At 42.8% G+C, this 20,392-nt stretch overlaps 3 protein-coding genes and 1 long non-coding RNA gene across 8 annotated transcripts; 3 read left to right on the top strand and 1 right to left on the bottom strand.

Moving 5' to 3' along the window:
* Window positions 1-955: 955 nt before the first annotated feature.
* LOC111843098 (troponin I, slow skeletal muscle-like) lies at window positions 956-6,203 on the top strand. Its single transcript, XM_072710073.1, has 8 exons — window positions 956-1,078; window positions 3,095-3,124; window positions 3,746-3,787; window positions 4,290-4,421; window positions 4,611-4,700; window positions 4,786-4,956; window positions 5,284-5,373; window positions 5,599-6,203. The coding sequence occupies exons 4-7, from the start codon at window positions 4,317-4,319 to the stop codon at window positions 5,368-5,370; spliced, it is 453 nt and encodes a 150-aa protein (XP_072566174.1). The 5' UTR covers window positions 956-1,078; window positions 3,095-3,124; window positions 3,746-3,787; window positions 4,290-4,316; the 3' UTR covers window positions 5,371-5,373; window positions 5,599-6,203.
* A 4,242-nt stretch (window positions 6,204-10,445) lies between these two features.
* Window positions 10,446-14,305, top strand: LOC111843096 (troponin I, slow skeletal muscle-like). Of its 2 annotated transcripts, none has more exons than XM_023810339.2 (7): window positions 10,446-10,600; window positions 11,532-11,563; window positions 12,284-12,325; window positions 12,719-12,850; window positions 13,062-13,151; window positions 13,502-13,675; window positions 14,170-14,305. In XM_023810339.2, the coding sequence occupies exons 4-7, from the start codon at window positions 12,746-12,748 to the stop codon at window positions 14,254-14,256; spliced, it is 456 nt and encodes a 151-aa protein (XP_023666107.1). In that variant the 5' UTR covers window positions 10,446-10,600; window positions 11,532-11,563; window positions 12,284-12,325; window positions 12,719-12,745; the 3' UTR covers window positions 14,257-14,305. The 2 variants fall into 2 exon arrangements, with proteins under 2 accessions (XP_023666107.1, XP_023666106.1); XM_023810338.2 differs by having other exon boundaries at window positions 10,449-10,596.
* LOC111843099 (uncharacterized) lies at window positions 14,159-15,834 on the bottom strand. The gene is made up of 3 exons (XR_002838063.2): window positions 15,696-15,834; window positions 15,521-15,586; window positions 14,159-14,286 (listed from the first exon to the last, which is right to left on the bottom strand). It is a non-coding gene; the product is annotated as an uncharacterized lncRNA (long non-coding RNA).
* Window positions 15,835-15,969: 135 nt separating this feature from the next.
* Window positions 15,970-18,458, top strand: LOC111843107 (bisphosphoglycerate mutase-like). Of its 4 annotated transcripts, none has more exons than XM_023810358.2 (3): window positions 15,970-16,057; window positions 16,498-17,129; window positions 17,821-18,458. In XM_023810358.2, exons 2-3 carry the CDS (start codon window positions 16,529-16,531, stop codon window positions 17,997-17,999), a joined length of 780 nt encoding a protein of 259 aa, XP_023666126.1. In that variant the 5' UTR covers window positions 15,970-16,057; window positions 16,498-16,528; the 3' UTR covers window positions 18,000-18,458. The 4 variants fall into 4 exon arrangements, with proteins under 4 accessions (XP_023666126.1, XP_023666124.1, XP_023666125.1 ...); XM_023810356.2 differs by having other exon boundaries at window positions 16,495-17,129; XM_023810357.2 differs by having other exon boundaries at window positions 15,984-16,068.
* Window positions 18,459-20,392: the final 1,934 nt, after the last annotated feature.

Genomic DNA, 20,392 nt, shown 5'->3' with positions numbered 1-20,392 from the left:
GACCCATTTGGTAAGGTATTTAACCAAGGAAAGACACTTATGCTCACTCATTGAGAAAGACTGAAATCTCTGAATGGACTCAGCTGTTGTACCATCGAGCTGCCTACCTAACCTGTGACAGATGGTGATGCTGTAACATTGAGAACTGTTTAATCCAACACTGTTATTAAAACAAATAACTGTGACCTATGTTTATGAGCATCAGCACTGGGTGCGAACATCGGCTACAGCAGTAGAAGGCAGAAGCTCTTCAATCACCTCCAAAGCTCCTCTGCAGAAGAGCCGGGCGCCTCCCCAGCTGATCAACAGGGGGCATCCATACCCCCGAAATTCATCCAATTACTGTAACTCAAATCAGACCGTCAGAACCACCAGGGAGAGGCCAGGCGTGACACTCTCAGAAATCCACATATTTCTAAGAAATGTTTTTTTAATTCACAACCCGGTCATAAAATGGTAAAATATGCTGCGGTCTCAGATAGGCTACATCCAATATGCCATTAAGCCGCATTACAGGAACTTACGTGGCAACTGCGCGTTTTTGTCACACATAAGCAACCAGTCGGTGAAGCATTTGAGATGAGATGCCTTTAAAAAGGCGAGCTACAACAGCTTTGCCTGAAGCTCCATTCAGTCTGCTAACAACCTATTTGGGTTTCACAGGATTTCCCTGAGCAGTGTTGTCCTTTTTTACTGTGAAATAACAAAACAACAGCTGTATTCCGATTATGAGTAATGTGACACCTGATTCACCGTGTCGCTGTGCTAACAATGTACTGGGAACGTAAACCCGGCTCTGATTTTAAATGAATATAATGGTTTCCCCCTGATCTAACCAAGGAACAATGTGATCTATTCCACACGGTTGTGTCACCTCGGGCCAACCTCTCGCGTGATGAAATAGAGGAAAAACGGGCATGTGAGCTGGGGGTGGTTCAGCACCTCCTGATCGCCGCATGGAGTTGGGCGGAGTGCAGGTCACCAGCGGCAAGCAGGGCGTGTTGTGCATGTGTGCCCACTTCTGCACGTGCAAGAGAGCGTGAGGACACCGCACCAGCAAATACGCACGAGGACAAAGGTGGAATGTCACTGTCGCGGGACACGGCTCGTTCTCGGGGACGCGCCGCATAGAGTTCATAGAGAACAGGGCTCGGGCTGCGTCCACGCGGGTAGACACCTGTTCCTGTTATTTAAAACCCGCTACATAAACCACATCCGAGACTTATACGGACGCGCTCCTGCGTCCAGCACGATAGCACACCGCATTTAGCCGTTATCGAGTCTTTATGTGACGTAGCAATAACCGTAAGCATAGCAATTAATGCAAAAAAAATGGAAACGGGACCAGTCAATCGCATTGACTGCCCTCTACTGGGCCGGGTACGCAATAAATTTCAGAATCCCCTCGGTTTTGTGATCTATCTGCTCAGTCCTTTCGGGATTCCCTCCAAGTGTCTGACACGAGCACCACGTGCGGACATCGCGGCATTATACTAGACTATCAATTAATTGTGTATTAGCGCTGATCGTTTTGTGGAGGATCTCAGTTCAGCCAAAAAAAAGGGTCTCAGCTTGCAAGCCAAGTGCCATAAATTGCTCCACAATCACAAAGCACTTTCATGTTTTTATCTCCATGCCACATCTAACGGTTAAGAGAGGAACCCAAGTCATTTGGGTTGTAATTTCTTACCCAGCTTGGATACTCTTGCTTTTGATTATTTATCTTATTGTATGTGCTTCTATTCAGTGTTGAAAGTGAATAATTATATTCTTAAACTAGCAGTACAATCCTTCAGGACAAGTAAATAGCTTGTATGTAGGATGAGTAAAGGTCAGGGTCAAAGGTTAAGGCTACTCAAGGAGAGCGATCATTCAAACGCACTTGGATGGTGTGTGTCAAGGGTCAGGATGACTGGCGCAAGCGGGGGTGGGGAGGGGGCTAGGGGGAGTGTTTCAGCCTACTTTCACGGGCGAGTAGACCCCATAAAGCCGTCAGTCAAAGTAACATATAACATCATCTTCCATCTCCTTCTTCCACAAGCCAGCTCGTTCGCTCACACCAGAGGGTAAGTGGGGAAAATTAATTACACCCGAAATAATAAACATGTAGAATATCCTTCATTCTGTTCTAACAGATATTAGTCAAGACAATTTATTAAGGTTGGCGAGTGATATTGTATTTTCACAGGGGTATTGCTTTTGAATAAAAATGTCTGTCTGTTTGATAAGGTATGATGTCTTTGCTGGGAAATCTGTGATCACCTGCAGTCTATTTTACATCTTTCCTTGCTGGCCTCTTTTCTTTTTTGAGCTAACACTTGATTATGATGAGACACAGTAAACAAATCAAATGGCGGAACTGTATGAACGTGTTGCTAATGACAACGGCTTTTTGGAAAAAGGAACTGAGTCACACGCCTTTATTTTTCCGGGATACAGTTGTGCAGCCATTTCCACGCAGAAACTGCGTGCTTTTGGGAGGGTGGTTGTGTGCTTTCAGTAATTACCTGCCGTCTTTGTCCGCCTGGGGTGAGTGGCGAAGGGATTTAGGGGCAATAACAGTAGTTGATTGATACTGATCACCTATATACTGGACATTTAGCATCTTCAGCCCTAAGCTTCCGTCCCAGCCTGAGTGTGTGACGCTTCTAACGTGTCTCAAAACCTGTGAAGGTCAGGTAACAGCAGGTACACACCAGATTGAATCCATGTGGCCGCCCACGAGCGGAACGGCTCGGGAAATGTGCACGCTAGAGTACCGTCGCCCCTAACTGGGCACCGCAGGTATCTGCCAGGATGTCCCCGTCGTGAGCACGATGTGAAATGTGTGACAGAAATGTGTATGCACTACAAGGGACTCCCCACTGGGGTGGATAGAGGCTGTCTTCTTCAGAGGCAACGCTTAGCTTTGTGGGAAGACTCACGAACTGCTGCGGTCATGTCCTGCTGTCCCCTCGTGGCAGTGCACGCATGACGTCACCTGTCCCCGAGCCCGGGAACTCGGTTAATGTGATTAATATGTCAGACCAAGACGTCCAGCTATTGTTGCAACACCGTAACCATAGACTGACAAAACGTTCCTCTTGCCTTTCAGGACAGAATCTGGAATCACCATGTCTGAGGGGTAAGAACCGTACAGCAAGGCTTGTACTTGTAGTCATAAAAAGCTTGTTTAATTTCTTAATTAAAGAATGACTTGTTGATCTGCTGTAAAAATCTCTCTTCGTTTCATTCTCTGTTCGTTTGTTCTCTGTTATCCACAGACCGGTGAGATGGGTTATTTTTCAATTATAGACCAGTTTGTTTTTTATTCTAAGTTAATAATTACTCAGCCATTTAAGTACCATTTAATATTAATATATCAGTTGCTTTCCAAAAGACATTATTAAAAGTTAATCCCAAGAAACAATTGAAGTGATGTGTGACATGCTTGATAAGATGCTGGAAAATGATTCATTTTTTAATGTATTTAGTGATTAATCAGTGAGACTAACATCTAATTTGTAGCCATTAATACTTTTGTTTCTTAATAGTCTAACGTTTGGGGACACCTAACTCCGGCTGTTTGTTTCAGAATTTATGTATACAGATGAAAATCCCTGTAATGACAATGTAGCAGCTTAGAGTCCATGCGGAAAGAAATCCAAATTCACTGTGGAAACCGAAGACTGGAGTTAGGCGCCCCCTTTCTGCGGGAATGTGAAGTGCATCATCTGAACTGAACCGCTGCTACATTCTCTTTCAGAAAAAATCGAAGTACTCAGCCACACGTCGGCTTCAGCTGAAGGTGAAGTTTCAGGTCGCATTGATGTTACTGTATCACGCCTAATTTTGGGATATTACTTTTTGATTGGTCAAGCTCCCACATGTACTCACCCATGCATTTAGATTCAGGAAACACCACTGGACGGCCAAATGATACGCTCTTTAAGCATTGTTACCTTAACGTTACCATCCACTGCATGCCTTCATTAACTACATAAAAATGCATAAACTGCTTTACAGTAAATATGTGTATGATATCATTGATCATAGTGGCATAAATGGATGTAGAATTGTTGCCACCTACAGAGAAAATGTGGCACTCTGCCGCAACATGGCTCCCCCTACAGGGGGAATGTGGTACTCCACCCCAAAATGGCTCCCCCTACAGGGGGAATGTGGTACTCCACCCCAATATGGCTCCCCCTACAGGGGGAATTTCACACTGATCATAACTCTGGGACCCACTAATCTCAGTGTATAATGTGCAGATGAACTTCATTGGCCACTTGCTTCATTCTTGACAGTCTAAACTGCTGAAGAAGGCAGCAACCATGCTGGAAGCTGAGAAGGAGGAGAAGATGATGGAGAGGGAGAGCACCTTGAAGGAAAGGGTTCCTCCTCTCAAACTGGCCGGTCTGTCAGTCAAGGAGCTGCAGGTAGGTCTTCCAGCTGCAATTCTTCTACAGAACTGCATCCTGATGGTCCATGGAACAGACGACCTTCACGCAAAGTCGCCCCCAGTATTTCGAAGGAGCTCCAGGAGGGCAAATAGCCAGAACTGAAATGAATCTCACCATAAGGATCTGTAAACACCTGCCCTGTCCTCCAATCTCATCTCTTCACAGGAACTCTGCAAAGAACTCCACCGCAAGATCGATATTGTAGATGAAGCACGGTACGACATCGAAGTTAAAGTCGGCAAAAATGACAAGGAGGTACTGGGAACCAGGTCACCTGAAGTCTTAGCCGGATTAGGCTTGCTTTGTACCCACCTAATGTGTGGGTCTTCCTTACTGGCAGATCGAGAACCTGTGTCAGAAGATCGCAGATCTGAAGGGCAAAATGAAGCGACCCAACTTGAAGAGGGTGAAGAAATCGGCCGATGACGTGCTGGGCGCCTTGAGCGACACCAAGCTCATGAAGGCCGACTTCAAAGCCAACCTCAAGACGGTCAAGAAGGAGGAAGAGAAGGTGAGCTAGCCAGGAATCGCGTAGATCAGTCTGAGTCCAAGGGCCACTATGTCTCCGGTGTTTGTTGTTAGCTGGCATCTGAAATATCTGATGCGATTGTGAAAGTTGGTGATTTTCATGGCCAGAGTGGAAAAAATACGGCTTATTAACAAAGGGCGTCAACGTCATATGGAATAAAAAAATATGACCAGGATTCACACAGATTTAGTTCTGCTTTTGTGCTAACATTCACCAAGACCATCAAAATCAGGCTATTCGCTATGCTAATATCTTTCAAGTTGTTCAGCAATATCACTGAGCTCTACTCTAAACTCGCGGTCTCTGCAGAGGGAGGAGGTGACAGACTGGCGTAAGAATGTGGAGGCCATGTCAGGAATGGAGGGCAGGAAGAAGCTGTTTAATGCTGCCCAGTGAAAGGTACCAGTTCACGATCATCAGCCAGTTTTACTCAGTAAAATAATAGCACATAGACACACGCAGACATATGTGTGATTACGTGTCCCATAATTGTTTGGAAAACCTCTTACCATCCCTTTGACTATTCATGCCCCCCCACAGGTTCAGAACTGTCAGTCATTGATTATATGTGATGTCTTCCTCCATGATCTTCTCCATATTCAATTTTCCCCATCTGCATTACAGCTTGATTTGTCCTCAAGTAATTCTACCCAAGCAACTCTCTCAGAGGTACAACAGAAATGCCCTCCTGGGACTTAGCCATGAAAACTTGGGTAAAATTCCAGGTCCTCCACTGCCACTTTCCTTTTGCTGCCACTTCTGTTGGCTGAGACTACGGTTTGGCAGACCACAGAAGATATGGATGTCGAACGCATGGTCTCATTGTGTACAGATCTTGTCGCGTCTTACCTTTTAAGTTAAATCTCAGATTGTAAAGCGTTCCTGGTGTTTTGTTGGCTTTCTGGTCTTGTTGTTTGTATTGGTTTCCAGCCCAGCGATATGCCCCCGAGGCGGAAATCCCTCCCCCCCCACACCGTTCATGTCGATTCAGCGATATGAATTAAAGAAGCTATAAAAAAATATACGAGACCCTGTCGGGAGATCGGAAGGCATCCGTCGAGATTTTATTTCGTGACGCGGCATGGGCATCGCAACCAAGCTCCGAGCCCTGAACACAAAAACAATTACTGTGAAAGAATAGGGTGCCGGTGTTGTATCGATTGCTCTGAAATTGCATTTTTGATTGAATGGTGTCACTCATAAATAAAAATCAATATTCCTGACCTGAATCCCAAATATCTGTCCTTTCTATATTCAGCCTTGGCCGGAATGTTATTCTGCCGGCTCCCCTGCGGTCTCCAAGCGTCGTTTCACCTTCCTTTGCGCTCGCACACTAAAATATTATGTTATTTTTAATATCATTTTCTTGCGCCCAGTTCTGCCGCAGTTCAGCATGCCTCTTCATTTCACATCTGAACGACCACACAAACACAGAGATGAATCAACCACATTTTATTTAATTTTAACTTTACGTAGCATTTTATTTTCACAAACTGTGTGAGTTTACAAGCAATTTCACCACTGTTGTCCAAGGGGAATCAAAACACAGGGAATACAATGGCACATGGTGCACCAGCTGAGCACAGACCCCAATAGTCAGACTGGCCTTGATCACTGCCTCTGACACTCAAGGCACCTTACCTATCAATCATTTAACCACATTGTTCGTAGTTTAAATCTTTTTAATAATTCAATTGTATAGTTAAGCCTGAATAATCGTGTTTGTTGTTTTTAATTCAACAAGAGAACCCTGCCAGAATTCCAGAGTAGTTATGCTTCTGTACATGTGCAAAAGGCAAATAAAGCCTCAATTCAACTCAGTCCAATTCAAACAAATCTAGTTGTGGGACATATGGCTGTCAGAGCCGGGGGGGTCATGTTGGGTGAGCTCCCTGCCCAAACCTGGCCTTATGTTCTGCTGTCATTGTTAGGATTACATCAATACACCTTTAGCACTGCACGTTTTCTGATGTGCGTATAATTTCACCATATTACATGGTGTATGTGTGCATGTATATGTTTACATGTGTTTGTGTTTTTAGTCCAAAAAGATAAATATGTCGACAATCAGTTATATTTTTTTGTCATATACCCCCATAAAAATCAGCTTAGATAAATTCTTCCTGGACAGTCTGCAGTATCCTTCCACACAGTCCATAATCTGTACACGTACAGTCTGGGGCTGATAATATCTTTTCTTCGAGGTATTACCAAAACATGTGGAAAATGCCAGAAAAATGACAGGAAGCTTGTGGCTGAGGCTGAACGTGCTCTTCATCGTACCCACATGTAATATCGATTTCAGATTTTGTCCTTTTATTACATTTTCAGATGAGAGTATGAAAGAGTGTGTCAATTCGCTTTTTTCTGGTTTCAGTCAAACTCAAAAGAGACTTCCTGTTACTTAAAAAGGGGAAGGACATGCTTTAAAATGTATTTATCTAGTATTTATCTTGCTTGTCCGCTGACCTGGGAAGCACGAGGGGAGTGCCACTGGTTATTTGGCCCCCACCAAGTCCTGGGCATCAGCTGTAGCAAAGACCACGTTTCACACGCAGCTTCAAGAGACAAATACAAGGGCCCCTTCTCACGGACCAATCACGCAAACCTCCACATTGTTCTTAGCTACATACACAATAACAAGGACGTGACGTTGTTTCCTACTACTTTGAGCTAATGCTAAAATGCTACATGCCAAATTCATAAACGTTAAAGCATTTCTGTCACATCCCAGTTGACAAGCGTCATGAGATGCAGTCAGTAGCACAGCGCTCGTTAAATTAGCTCGTAAAGCTAAAACAAATGCTGGATTTCATTTGAATCCCTGCATAATCCATCGCTTGACTTATATTGTGTCTCCTTCATTAACAGCGGAATATAAGCAGAATTATTACTGACTGCAGCAACTTAATACTGACCTTGGGGAGCTTCCTCTTAAGAATTCTGAATGGAAAATTATGCAGACCCATTTTATGGGGACGGTTTAATAGTTAAATAAAACAATCATTTTTGCACTTAATCCAGGTTTAATGCATAAAAACTATATAGGTAAATATTGGACACTGTTCACCGCCAAATAATAGTCACAAAAGGAAAATTACACTTCATATGTGAAGGAAAATAAAGTCATAATTAATTACTGAGGCCTATTTGGGCAAAGTTGTCTACTAAATGCCTGAGACAAGGTAGCTCATCTACCCATAAAAAGAGCTCCAAATTTGTCCTGCCTTCATCAGAATGTTAGCAGTAACCACTGTTGGTGACAGAAACTGTTCAGACTTGAAAATCTGTTTCATGCTGTGCTCTGTAATAACACTGTGGTTGGTATTTGAAGGTTGTGTGCCACCTTAAGAACCACCTTAATTCCTGGGTGCGCTTTTAACCGCGTTGTTAGCTATTCTGCTAGCTGGAGTTAAAAATAAATAAATAATACTATGTGTAACTTGAGTCTTATTAACTTACAGTCCACAATGTACCAGGTTCTCTTTTAAACTGCCCCTCTGACGGCACGCGGTAAAGGTTTATAACGTACAAGGCGATGGTTTATCAGGGATCATTTTCTCTGTTTATTGTTAGCAAGAGGGATGCTAATAAAGCTAGCCATCCTAATAAACAAAGTCTGTTGCTTTGCAGTGGCTTTTATGCCCCCCCAGAATTTTGTGAGCGATTCCAGACTCGAGTGCCTGTTCCAAGACAGCAGCTTCCCGTGTATTTTTAGCGGATTAGCCTTGACAAAGAAAGGTCGGGTGTCAATTCCGAAAAAGATGACCTATTATCACGGACAGCCCCCGTGAGGTTTATAGAGAATGCACTTTTGACATACCACCATAAACTGCACCAAGGCAATCCAGCACCTGTTCCAGCCACTCCAAATTGCTTAATAAATCACACCAAACATTTATGCACTTGTTCCTTGTTCCAAGGCATAAAGCCTAAAGCATTTCGTAATTTTCAGTGTTAGACACCTTCGTGGCTTTAATTACCGCTTTAAAAATACACAACAGAATTTCGACTTCAAATCTGGATGGAGTCCAGCTATGAGTCTTCTGATTTGTGCTAATGCTGCCCTCTGGTGGACGTTGAAAGGAATTGTCCTGCCTGTCTGAGCTTCATTATGGCTGCAGCATTTTCCAGTTAATTTTGCACTGCCTCTAGACCACATTTATTTTCAGAATGGAGCATTGGACGGATCAGGGTACCCTGGCAGACTCAGAGGGCCCAGTGCTTTACAGAGGCCCTAAAATATAGTTTGGGGGCCCAGTCTGTGAACCACTCCCCCCGTTCAGTCGGAAAAATATACAGAAGTGACCCAATGTGACATTTTGTTGGGGGCCCAGAATTTCTAGCTACGCCCCTAGTCCTCGATTCCAGTAACTCAACTCAACTCTGTTTGCATGTGAGGTTTTAATACTAGTAAATAATGTCCTTGGTAACTTAATCTTGAGTATGGATCCAGTGGCATACTGGGCAGTGGCTATGCTCTTGCACTTTTAAGGTTAGGAGTTTGAATCCCACCCCTGGCTTTGTCAGTCTTCACCCCTTATTCGTGGGTTTCCTCTGGGTACAAACTGCCTGTACTCTTTGATTGCCCAAGCCTGGTGATGGTCTGGCATCTCATTCAGAGTGCCCTGTGCCCTGTGCTACAACAGAACCAGGCTCACCCAGGCTATAGATACCCTTAGAGTGGTGTTTCCCAACCCGGTCCTTGGGGACCCACAGTCAGTTCGTGTTTTTGCTCCCTCCAAGCCCCCTACCAGACAGTCCACGTTTTAAAAACATTGACTGTATGTGGGTCTCCCACTTTAGAAAACTAGCACCTCACTAATTAAGCAACATCACAATATCACAGTAATGTTTTTCTTACCAATGAAGAGAAAAATGTGTTTATAAATGACAACAAAAATCACAGTGCTGAGTTATTCCAAAATTACTTGTTTCATCATTTAATCTCAAAAATAGAGGCGGTACTATCATCTCTACCTCTATAGACCAGTCGCCTCTGGTGAGACACAAACCAACTGCTTGCAATAGGCACATGTTGCCACTAGGAGGCGCTGCTTGGATCTGAGTACAAGTGTTTCCTTTCTTGTGTATTTTCTGTGAATATGTAGACGTCCTTTGGTTCAGACTGACTGGGCCCCAGGCTGTGATGTGAGTGGGGGCCAGGCAAGCGGGTCATGGTCACCCTGCCCCATAGACCCACGTCTCCAATTTCACCTCACGTTGCTCAACCCTGCCGTCTACGCTGGTATCTTGGCCCTAGAAATGTGTTTATTGTAACTCCATCCATAACAAGTGTCTAGCAGGAGAGCGTGTAAGAAAGAGCGGCAAGGAAATATGACCCCCAAAGGGCCACTTGTAAAGTCGCACAATGCAATACCACCAGTCATCCAAGCAATGACACTTACCATCGTTAGACTTTCCTGGCCGAATTGCGTACGGATGCCAGGCACCGTGGTAAAATCAGGAGACTGACATGACCAGATGTCCATTTTCATTATCCGTCAGCTTTTCGCACAGACGCCACAAACCATAAATCTGATTTTATCTTCTCCACCCTCCTTCAAACCAGCAAGACTGAAGGATCTCGCCCCGCATCACATTTGGCCTCCAGCTGACTGAGTGAGTGAGTACAGCTTAATAACACGGCGTGTATTTACTGTTCACTATTTGCATTTGTATCACTTACGGCGCTGTCGGTTCCAGAACAGAATGACTGTGTGCTTACTGTCCATGAATAATCTGAAAGCAAAGGCTGTACTTAATGTCAGTGTGCATTTGTGTAGTTAGAGATGGGATTGTGGTTTCTGCAAACAGATTGGGCTGAGATTCTGCCATCTGTGAACATTCTTCTTTCGCCATTCAAATTAACCCTGGACAAATTAAGCTCTCAATTTTTGTAAGGACTGCATGCAAATAGATTTTTTTTCTCCTTCCTTATTCAGTAAATCAGTATTTTTAAGAGACAATATTTAGGAGAATAAATCAAAGGAGGAAATCTATCAAAATGATTAACAGCATAACAATGTTTTATTCTTAATGTAATAATAGTACTGAAATTAAACTTCCCTTGCAGTTCATTGAATAGGACTTTCATGTCAGGACCCTACAGTTATTTATATCAAGGTCATAAAGATGTAACTGTTATCCCAAGCAACATGTCAAAACAGTTTTTCATTTTAAAGTTCAACAATTGGTGGTCAGAACCTTAGATTCTCTGAGAACAGTTAGTCCTCCATAGCTCTCCATGTTTCTAGCTCATGACTGATTCTCAAAATAACTAGCCTCTCCAGAACACACCAAGCCTCTTCATTTAAAGCATTTAGCATGCGTAATTTAATTGGCTGGCTGGTCAGATGAGGGAGGAGCTTAATAGTTCCCCTTAAGACATTTTCTGAGGCAATAAAGTTCTGTAGTACCTATTACTCGTAGGATCCCCAAAAGTAGACAGAATATTACCATATCATGTTTCTCTGGAATGGGCCTAGCTATTTGTTGAAGTAGGACCTTTTCACAGAATTTGAACACGCAGAACTGATATTCTGATCTTCTTTCAGGTCAAATCAGCGGTGACAGCCATGTCTGAGAGGTATGTATGCATTTTGGTGCCCTTCAGTTCTATACTGCAATTCATCCTTGTCACTTTTTGAAATGCATCAAAATTGATTTCTTCCATTTAATCTTTTTTTTTATTCCCCCGTATGACTCAATACTAAAATAGCCCGGTAAGTGCGTTATTATTCTTGCAGAAAACTAAATGTGTGTCATGAACTATTTGCTACAATTAAAATAATAACGAAAAACAATTTCAGTGCTGAGAAGTTATCTTTCAGTGTTCTTATTGAACAATAATTTAACAGCTGGCGGCCAAGAATATCAATACTTCTAGAGCAAGTAGCCATAGTAATCCAATAAAAAAAAGTGTAACAGACTTCAGAAGCATAGTTGCTTAGAGCATGCAATTTGTCGAGCTGAATTTTTTGTTCATTTTTCTTGGCGATCCTGCTTGACATTTTCATCTGCATGACAGATGTTCACTTTCAACTTCCAGATTAGAAACCAGATTATAAAACATGTGTTCGCTGTTGTATCAGTAGCAATGGCAACAAGTAAATTCAGGTAAAGTGCCAAGATAAAACAGATGGTGTTGTGTTAGGTGGAGCAGCATGTAAATTCTTAATAAGCTTTATCGCGTATCTGGTGATCTTGACAGCAAGAAGAAACAAGACCAACAGTCCATCAAGAGCCAAGAAATATATTAACTAACTTGTCTTATTAACTAACTTGTCTGCTTCTTCTTCTTCTCCAGAGGAAGTCCAAGATCACTGCATCCCGAAGACTGGGACTAAAGGTACATATTAGCCAGCCTTTGATTGGCAGCCGAAGGGACTAAAAGTACCTGTTAGCCAGCCTTTGATTGGCAGTGAAAAGGACTTAAGGTAAATGTTAGCCAGCTTTTGATTGGGAGTAGACTGGGTCTAAAGGTACATGTTAACCCGCCTTTGATTGGCAGTAGAAGGGACTAATAGTTCATGTTAGCCAGTCTTTGATTGGGAGTAGACTGGGCCTAAAGGTACATGTTAGCCCGCCTTTGACGGGAGGAGACAGTAGCGATTGACAGGAGCACTGACAATCATGCCACAAGCTGATTTCTATGTTGGTGCCAACACCACCTGCCTTTTCAGGGATGGTCCAGAGTTCCATAAAAAATGAGTTCAGCGTCACTGACCCTGTTTCATCACAGATCAATCTGCTGAAAAAGGCAGCCTCGATGCTGGAAGCTGAAAGGGAGGAGAAGAGGCTTGAGAGAGAGAACACTCTGAAGGAGCGAGTCCCTCCCTTGAAGCTCACAGGACTGTCCGCGCAGGAGCTTCAGGTGCCGCACCTGAATTCCTCACCTGCCGAGCATGTCATGCGATACATGCAGCTCCCAGCTGACATTAGTAACCCATTACACAAACCCTTACATAAGTAAACATTCACATAAATTACCTTCAAGACACCATATAGAACACAAACGCCAAAAGTATGTTAGTAATACATACTAAAGAACGTATTAAATTGATGAAAATTTTTACTCGTCACAGAATCTTTGCAAAGAACTGCACCGTAAAATTGATATCATTGATGAAGAGCGGTACGACATTGGGGCGAAAGTGGCAAAAAATGAAGAGAAGGTATTTAAAATCCATCCATTTGTCCATCCATCAATCCATCCATCTATCCATCCATCTTATCATCCATCTTCTAACCACTTACTCTGGTCTGGGTCACAGAGTATTTAATATCACTGATAACATTTCTAATGTCCAATATTTACTTTGCCCAAATAAATTATATCCTATTTATTTTTTACTTGTCAAAATATTAATGGCTATTGGGCCACCAAGCTCAAATAATTGTTTTATGCATATATTACCCATCTGTTCAAGTACAGTATGACAATACAGAGCATTGGTGCTGCTTTCGGGTACTTAAAGTAAGTCTGCCAGTGCACACTGAACCTTACGGATGTGTGCGGCCAAAGATCCAGGATTTGTCCCAGAAGATCTTCGAGATAAAGGGCAAACTGAAGAGGCCCAACCTGAGGAGGGTGAGGATCTCGACTGAGAACTTGCTGAGTGTCCTTCTGGGCTCCAAGCAGAAGGAATCCATTGACTTCAAGGCCAACCTCAAGACCGTCAAAAAGGAAGAGGAAAAGGTAAACCAAGGTTCCTCTGACCACAGACCACTGATGGTCAGTTAGTGGCAGTGCCAGTGATGCACTTGTCTACCCAGAATCCCCTCATAACGCAAGGGCCAAGCTAAATTCCAGTGTGACCAACACAGCTTCTATTCATCAAGCCTATTAACTGTCAGCAGATCAAAACCTTTTGGCAGTAAGAGGCTTTATCTATACCTGGCATACTCTGTGATATTTCAGTTCAATTCAGATTATTTTTATATCACCTTTCCCAACATAATTGCCTCAAAACGTTTTTTAAAAATCACTTGCTGAAATTCAACCATTAAAGAACACAATCGTGCAAAATAAATATTGAACAGAAGTCAACAGTTCGATAGGCGAGAATCCTGGGAGGCATACAAACCAGTATACAGGAAATACACAGAAAACATAGAACACAGGACAGCATGTGACATACAGGCTGTGCATTTCTTTGCTGTGTCCCCACTGTTGACGTGTCACCTCTGCAGAGGGAGGAGGTGACAGACTGGCGTAAGAATGTAGAGGCCATGTCAGGAATGGAGGGCAGGAAGAAGCTGTTCGACCCCGGACAATGAACGGGACGGCATATCTCAGTCCACCTCCGGCTGAAATTAAGATGCCACGAAAGAAAGAATTGAAAGAATTCCCTTCAACATGGTCTTTTGCAAGACATTCGCGCCTGAGCTCCTAATCTGCCCCAGTAATTGAAAAATTGTAATTAACCAAGTAATTGAAAATTTAGCAATTAACCAAGTAATTTAAATTTAGTAGTGTAATTAATTACAGTAATTATAGATAATTATAGTAATCAAGAATAGTAGGTAGAATGCTTCTGTTTTAGACCTCTATAAGTTTTATTATGCTGTTAAATATACAGAGATTTAGACTACTAGATTTTAAATAGATAAAATTTTGAACAGTAAGGATATTTCAGAAGATGGGCTGATACAGATTTGAACATTTTGTTTCAGGAAGGTTTACAAAATGAAAAAGACAAGATATGGACACTATTTGCAATTCTCTGAGACAAGATTAATAAAGTTCAGTAATGCTGGCATATTTAAGTGTGCAGTGTTCCTCTTATTCAGCTGTAGGCGGCGACATACAGCGATATGTGGGGCGGGTCTCTGGATACACCGTATTTGTTTGCTTGTGATTAAGCCAAATGGTACTCCATAAATACTAACAGGAGTTACCTGTTGAGACACTCTCTAACCAGCAAAAGAACATAATTTCCTATATTATAATTAAATTATTTTCACTGCCTTCATGAAGCTTGCAAACATAAACTGATTTTGTACATATGTATACTGTATATTAACTCGTTTTTGAAGATTCCTGTACATTTCGTATGAATGCAGCCTTGTGGAATTTCAGAATGTGAAGAGTAATACGGCTGCAAGACCGGAATAAGTTCTTTGTGTATGTGTGAAATGATGTGGTATATTTTTCCATTCTAAACTCCATAATACTATGCCTTATTACAGCTATAGGACAATTGCTTACTGATGTTTTTTGTTACTGCAAATGTAAACATTCATTCCTAATATAAAACTATTGATTAATGAATTAAAGTGCCAGGTGCCAAGCTTTGAAAGTTCGTACATCTCCAGAGAATTGCGATGTGGTGTCTCAGTGATCAGCATTATGACGTCACTCTTCCAGAGTTGCAGCTTCAGTTGAGCTGAGTTTGCGTGTCCTCATCGATGTTTGTGCAGCATTTCTCCCCCAGTCCGAGAGTGTGTCACCCGGAGTTTGTGACCTGTGATGGACTCGTGTCCTATCCAGGGTGTCCCCAGTTTTCTGTCCCGTGTTTCTTGGGATACACTACAGACTCACCGTATAGCTGTACGGCGGCGTACGATTCTGCCATGCAAGGCGTCAGCATGCAGTAAATGTTTAGTTCTCAAAAAAGAGGAATGAGGGGAAAACTGTTAACAGTAACCTAACAAGAGAATTGAGCCTGTCAGTCAGTGATACTACATCGAATAGGCTTATTAATAAATTCACTTACCACACACTTAACATCACTATTAATGCGATGAGTTGTTCAGCGCTTCTAAACTGCCTTGCAAATATACGAGCACAAGTTCCTTTAAATTATTTAATTAATGTATTAATAAATTAACAGTTTTACTCATTTAAAAAAAGCGTTCGCAATGCCGGGTAACGCCTACGTCTGGTTGGACAGGAACTGCGAGAAGCGCTGCGGACTATTTATGGATTTACAACACAAGCACCGCCTACTTGGGAGCTTCTGGATCTCTATTGGTCCGTTCACCCTGCCACTCACACCGTAAAGGACTACGAAAGTGCTAATGTAAAATTCTGACAGCTGTGCCTTGCGTGGAAACAGCTCGGAATACTGGACACTGGGTCAGTATAAGGTATATTTAATCATTAATCTCTTTTATTTGTAAATATGAAATGCCGGAAGTGTTAGAGAAAATGAGCATTAAAAGTCGTTCGTTGTCGATATGATGCAAAGATGGGAAGTTACAAGTAGCAGCGGGCTAATGTGGCTATTCTGTATATGAACCTAATATAATAATCAATATTATTGTAGATATACCGATATTGAGACATCTGCAGTTTTGAATTTCAGTTGTTAATTGACCTGTATTCGTTTTGTGGAAGAACTGCGTATTTTTCTTAAATGAAAAAGGAAATCGGTATTCTGGGAGCAAGTTATGCAGTGGGAAATAAATTGACCAAAATAGTTCTCGTAGTGCGCCCCAATGCGCGCTGCTTCGATGCTCCGTTGTGTGTGAACGAGGTGTTGATGTCGTTGTTTGCCGTCTCTGCTCCCTCAGCAGAGTGTGCGGGTTCCTGCCTTGGGTCAGTGGGATGCCTGAACACAGACTGTTCCTCCTGAGACACGGGGAAGGGGCCTGGAACAAAGAGAATCGCTTCTGCAGCTGGGTTGACCAGAAGCTGAGCGAGGACGGTGTCAAGGAGGCACAGGAGTGCGGGAGGCTCCTCAAAGAGATGGGCTGCCAGTTTGACATGGTGTTCACCTCCATCCTCAGCCGCTCGGTGCAGACAGCCTGGCAGGTGTTGGAGGTCATGGGGCTGGAGTGGGTCCCTGTGGTGAAGAGCTGGAGGCTGAACGAGCGCCATTATGGGGCTCTGATCGGCCTCAACCGCGCCGAGATGGCCCTGAACCATGGCGAGGAGCGCGTCAAGTTGTGGCGTCGCAGCTACGACGTGACTCCGCCCCCCATCGACGAGTCCCACCCCTTCTTCACGGAGATCTACAATGACCGACGGTACAACAGCTGTGACATTCCCAAAGAAAACCTCCCCCGCGCCGAGAGCCTAAAGGATGTGCTGGATCGCTTGTTGCCCTACTGGGACAACATAATCGCCCCCGAGATTAAGCGTGGGAAAACAGTGCTGCTCTCTGCCCACGGCAACAGCTGTAGGGCTCTCCTGAAACACCTTGAAGGTATCTCAGAAAGCCATAACTGATGCCACATCCATAGGGTGACCAGATAATCCATGTCAGGGATTTCCTTGACTGAAAGACTCATCCAGCTTTTTCATATTAGCATTAGTGACACATGCGTGATTATAGGAGACTGACCAATCAGCACACAGCAAGAACTTAGTGTTTAAGTGAAATCCAGGTCCTTTTAATTGAAATGGTAATTTACAATTCCTGTCCTGGCTCAGAGTGTCCTCCCTGACATGGATTATCTGGTCACCCTACACATCCATCAAACCTGCAGATGCTCACTTTATACTCTCTATACACTTGGACAAACTTAACTGTAGCTAAGCCTATATATTTCCTGTTTTGGAAGGAGTTCTGTTTTTAGTCTTAAAATGGCAGCCATAAGTTTATCTAAAGGGCAGGCAGTTAATGTTACATTGTAGGAGTGCATGCCCTTTAAAGTTTTAAGGGCAGCTATATTTCAGTCAGCTGTAACCTCTGAGACTCACTGTACTTCTAAATCTTGATCCCCTTAATGTTCAAAAATAAGCAGGGAAGTGGGCGGATGGATGCATATTCTCTGAGTTTCTAACAAGGCCACCAGACTTCCCATGATGCTGTACTGCAGTTAATGGTCTTCTTCCTGTTTCACTTCCACTCAGCCAGACAGGAAATCTCTTCTGTTTTTTTTTTCTTGTGATAGGGATCTCAGACAGTGACATCGCTGGCGTCACTTTGCCCACCGGCGTTCCGATTCTGCTCGAGCTGGACGGCGACCTGCGTCCAGTCAAGCCCCGGCAGCTCCTGGGAGACCAGGCCAAGATTCAGGCAGCTATCAAAAAGGTGGAGGACCAGGGAAAAGCCAAGCCGGGGGGCAAATAATGGACATGGGGATGGATCCTATAGTTAGGGTTACTGTGCTAACATGGTTTCATGATTAACCCATCAGAATGTTTTTAGCATATATCTGGGTTCAGCCTCTCTATGCCACTAACCATAAACTCTGATGCTGACAGCAAAAGCTGTACATCTATACAGATTTCAGTAGGGCATCCAAGAAAGACAGCCTGTTCAATGCACATTTCAGGCACATTTGCTCTGCCTGTTACATAATCCTTTGTTTACATGTTTTTGTTAGATTGTTTAAAAAAAATAACACATGAATTGCAGAAATATTTTCATACCTTAGCCCAGTGGTTCTCAATCATATTCCTACCCCCCCCCGCCAGAATATTTGTATTCTTACCCTAATTTAATCAGGCTCATATGGTCATTAATAGGCTAATAATGAATGTGGCAGGTTGAAAACAGTTTAGGTTCATTCTGGCGGGGGGGGGGGGGGGAGGGGGGGAGATTGAGAACCACTACTTTAGCCAAATGCCTTACAGCTACTATACTTCCGGTGAAAACACACTAGCAAAATTAACCACTAGGTGGCGCATCGCCATAATTGCAGCACATAGTATTTACACATCGAGCACTCTTTCGTTCCCCCACTCCCACGTTTTCTTTGTCTCCCTTACTTACCAAATATTAACATCACAGTTCAGGGACATGTTTATTTAGAATTGAATGCTTTTTAGTTAGATTTAATTGTTAACCTGATACACACACACACACAGACATATAAGATAGGTGTGCCTCTGGTATTTGTTATATAAAAATGCCCATTGTTTCAGTGAGGTAACTGATGACATGCTTGGCATCCTCCAGTGTCCACATAGTGGAACCAGCAACAAGTATGTTCTGCTGGTTATATAAATCGAAACGTCGCCCATTAATGCTGGCTGCCTTCCGTAATCTACCGCCAGGAATTTCGCTTTAAAATAATGCCTAGGACTTCCGTGATGTCTGTTTGAAGGATATCTGCATCAAACTAAGAATTTCAATTGATCCCAAAATTGGTGATACCGCGACATAATGCACTTTTAACGTGTTTCTACTGGCACATTATTTATTTAAATTATTTGCTTATTTGAAACACAATTCAGATTCTGTTTAAGAATCATAAACTTGAGTCAAACATGTTTAAATATTGGAAAATGTAGTTATTTGTCAATGCAATGTAGTCCCTGACTCTACACAGATAGAGACTCCAGCCAGCTGAATACTGGCTACAGTTGCAGAAGGTACAGTGCACAAGATTCATTCTTTCAGGTCTTTTCACTGCTGGTAACTTGCTCTTGTTTGTATGTTTTGTTAGGTCAAATACAGATTACATTATTGTTAAAATATTTATTATAAGTTTATATGTATTTATATATATTTGTTTCCATCCTGTAATATAGTACACTCAAACAGATCTTTCTAAAGTTATATGGAGCAGTAACTGTGGCGCAGTAGTGGGTATTTATAATGTCTTAATAAAGGCAATAAAATAACTTCTGAACACCTGAAATATAGCATAAGCCTCTCTTTTTTGGACGCTGAAAATCAGTAACTTTGCCCTGAATTTAGTTTTTGCAAACCCTACCTGAACTTTCTTCAGTCTGCAGGTGAAATCTTCCACTGATTTAACAGAACGTCTGCCATTCCAGTCTGAGATTTGGAGGGCTTCTTACTTAAGTGTCAGCGTGCTTGATGAAGGATGACGGCTGAAGTGGGAGGGGGGCTGTATTCTCCGCATGTCACGTGTTTCATTGTAAATGCACTTTAACATCAGCCTACAGTGGGAACAAAACTGTGGGTATTTCTAGATATGCATTGGATTACCAGAAGGGGGCGCCAAAGTGATCCTCTCTGCCTTAGCCTGCTGGATGTCCCACTGTCTGTTGCAGTAACATTGTGAAACTGATATTTCAAAGATGGATCTTTCCCGGCTGTTCTCCAGTCATACAGATTGATGGCAGATGACAAATGATATAGATGATAGATTCGTCATCTAAAGCAGCATTTTTTTTCTGACAGCTTCTTTCCGGACAGATGCACTTTAATAACTTTTTGAGTACAACCACTCGAGAAGGGGATAAATTCAAACATGTAAACAAAACTCAGTTACTGTCATGTTTCAGATGTAAAATTTAAAAAAGCAATATTCACAGGTCAGAAATAGGCACGCTATAGATACATACAAACATCGAACATTTTTGTGATTAAAAAAAACAAGAATCCATACTTATCCAGTGACCTGAACACATCGGTACAGTTTGCCACTGACGCTCTCATGACAGGCTTCCGGAAAGTTTTACCAGTGTTCAGAGGCACAGCTGCAGGGATTCTGGCTGCAGCAGGAAGTGAGCTGAAGGAAGGGAGGGTGAATTGGCGTATCCTGGTCA

The sequence above is a fragment of the Paramormyrops kingsleyae genome, chromosome 3, assembly GCF_048594095.1.
Source record: "Paramormyrops kingsleyae isolate MSU_618 chromosome 3, PKINGS_0.4, whole genome shotgun sequence".
Classification (NCBI taxonomy): domain Eukaryota; kingdom Metazoa; phylum Chordata; class Actinopteri; order Osteoglossiformes; family Mormyridae; genus Paramormyrops; species Paramormyrops kingsleyae.
This window is presented reverse-complemented; position numbering and strand designations above follow the sequence as displayed.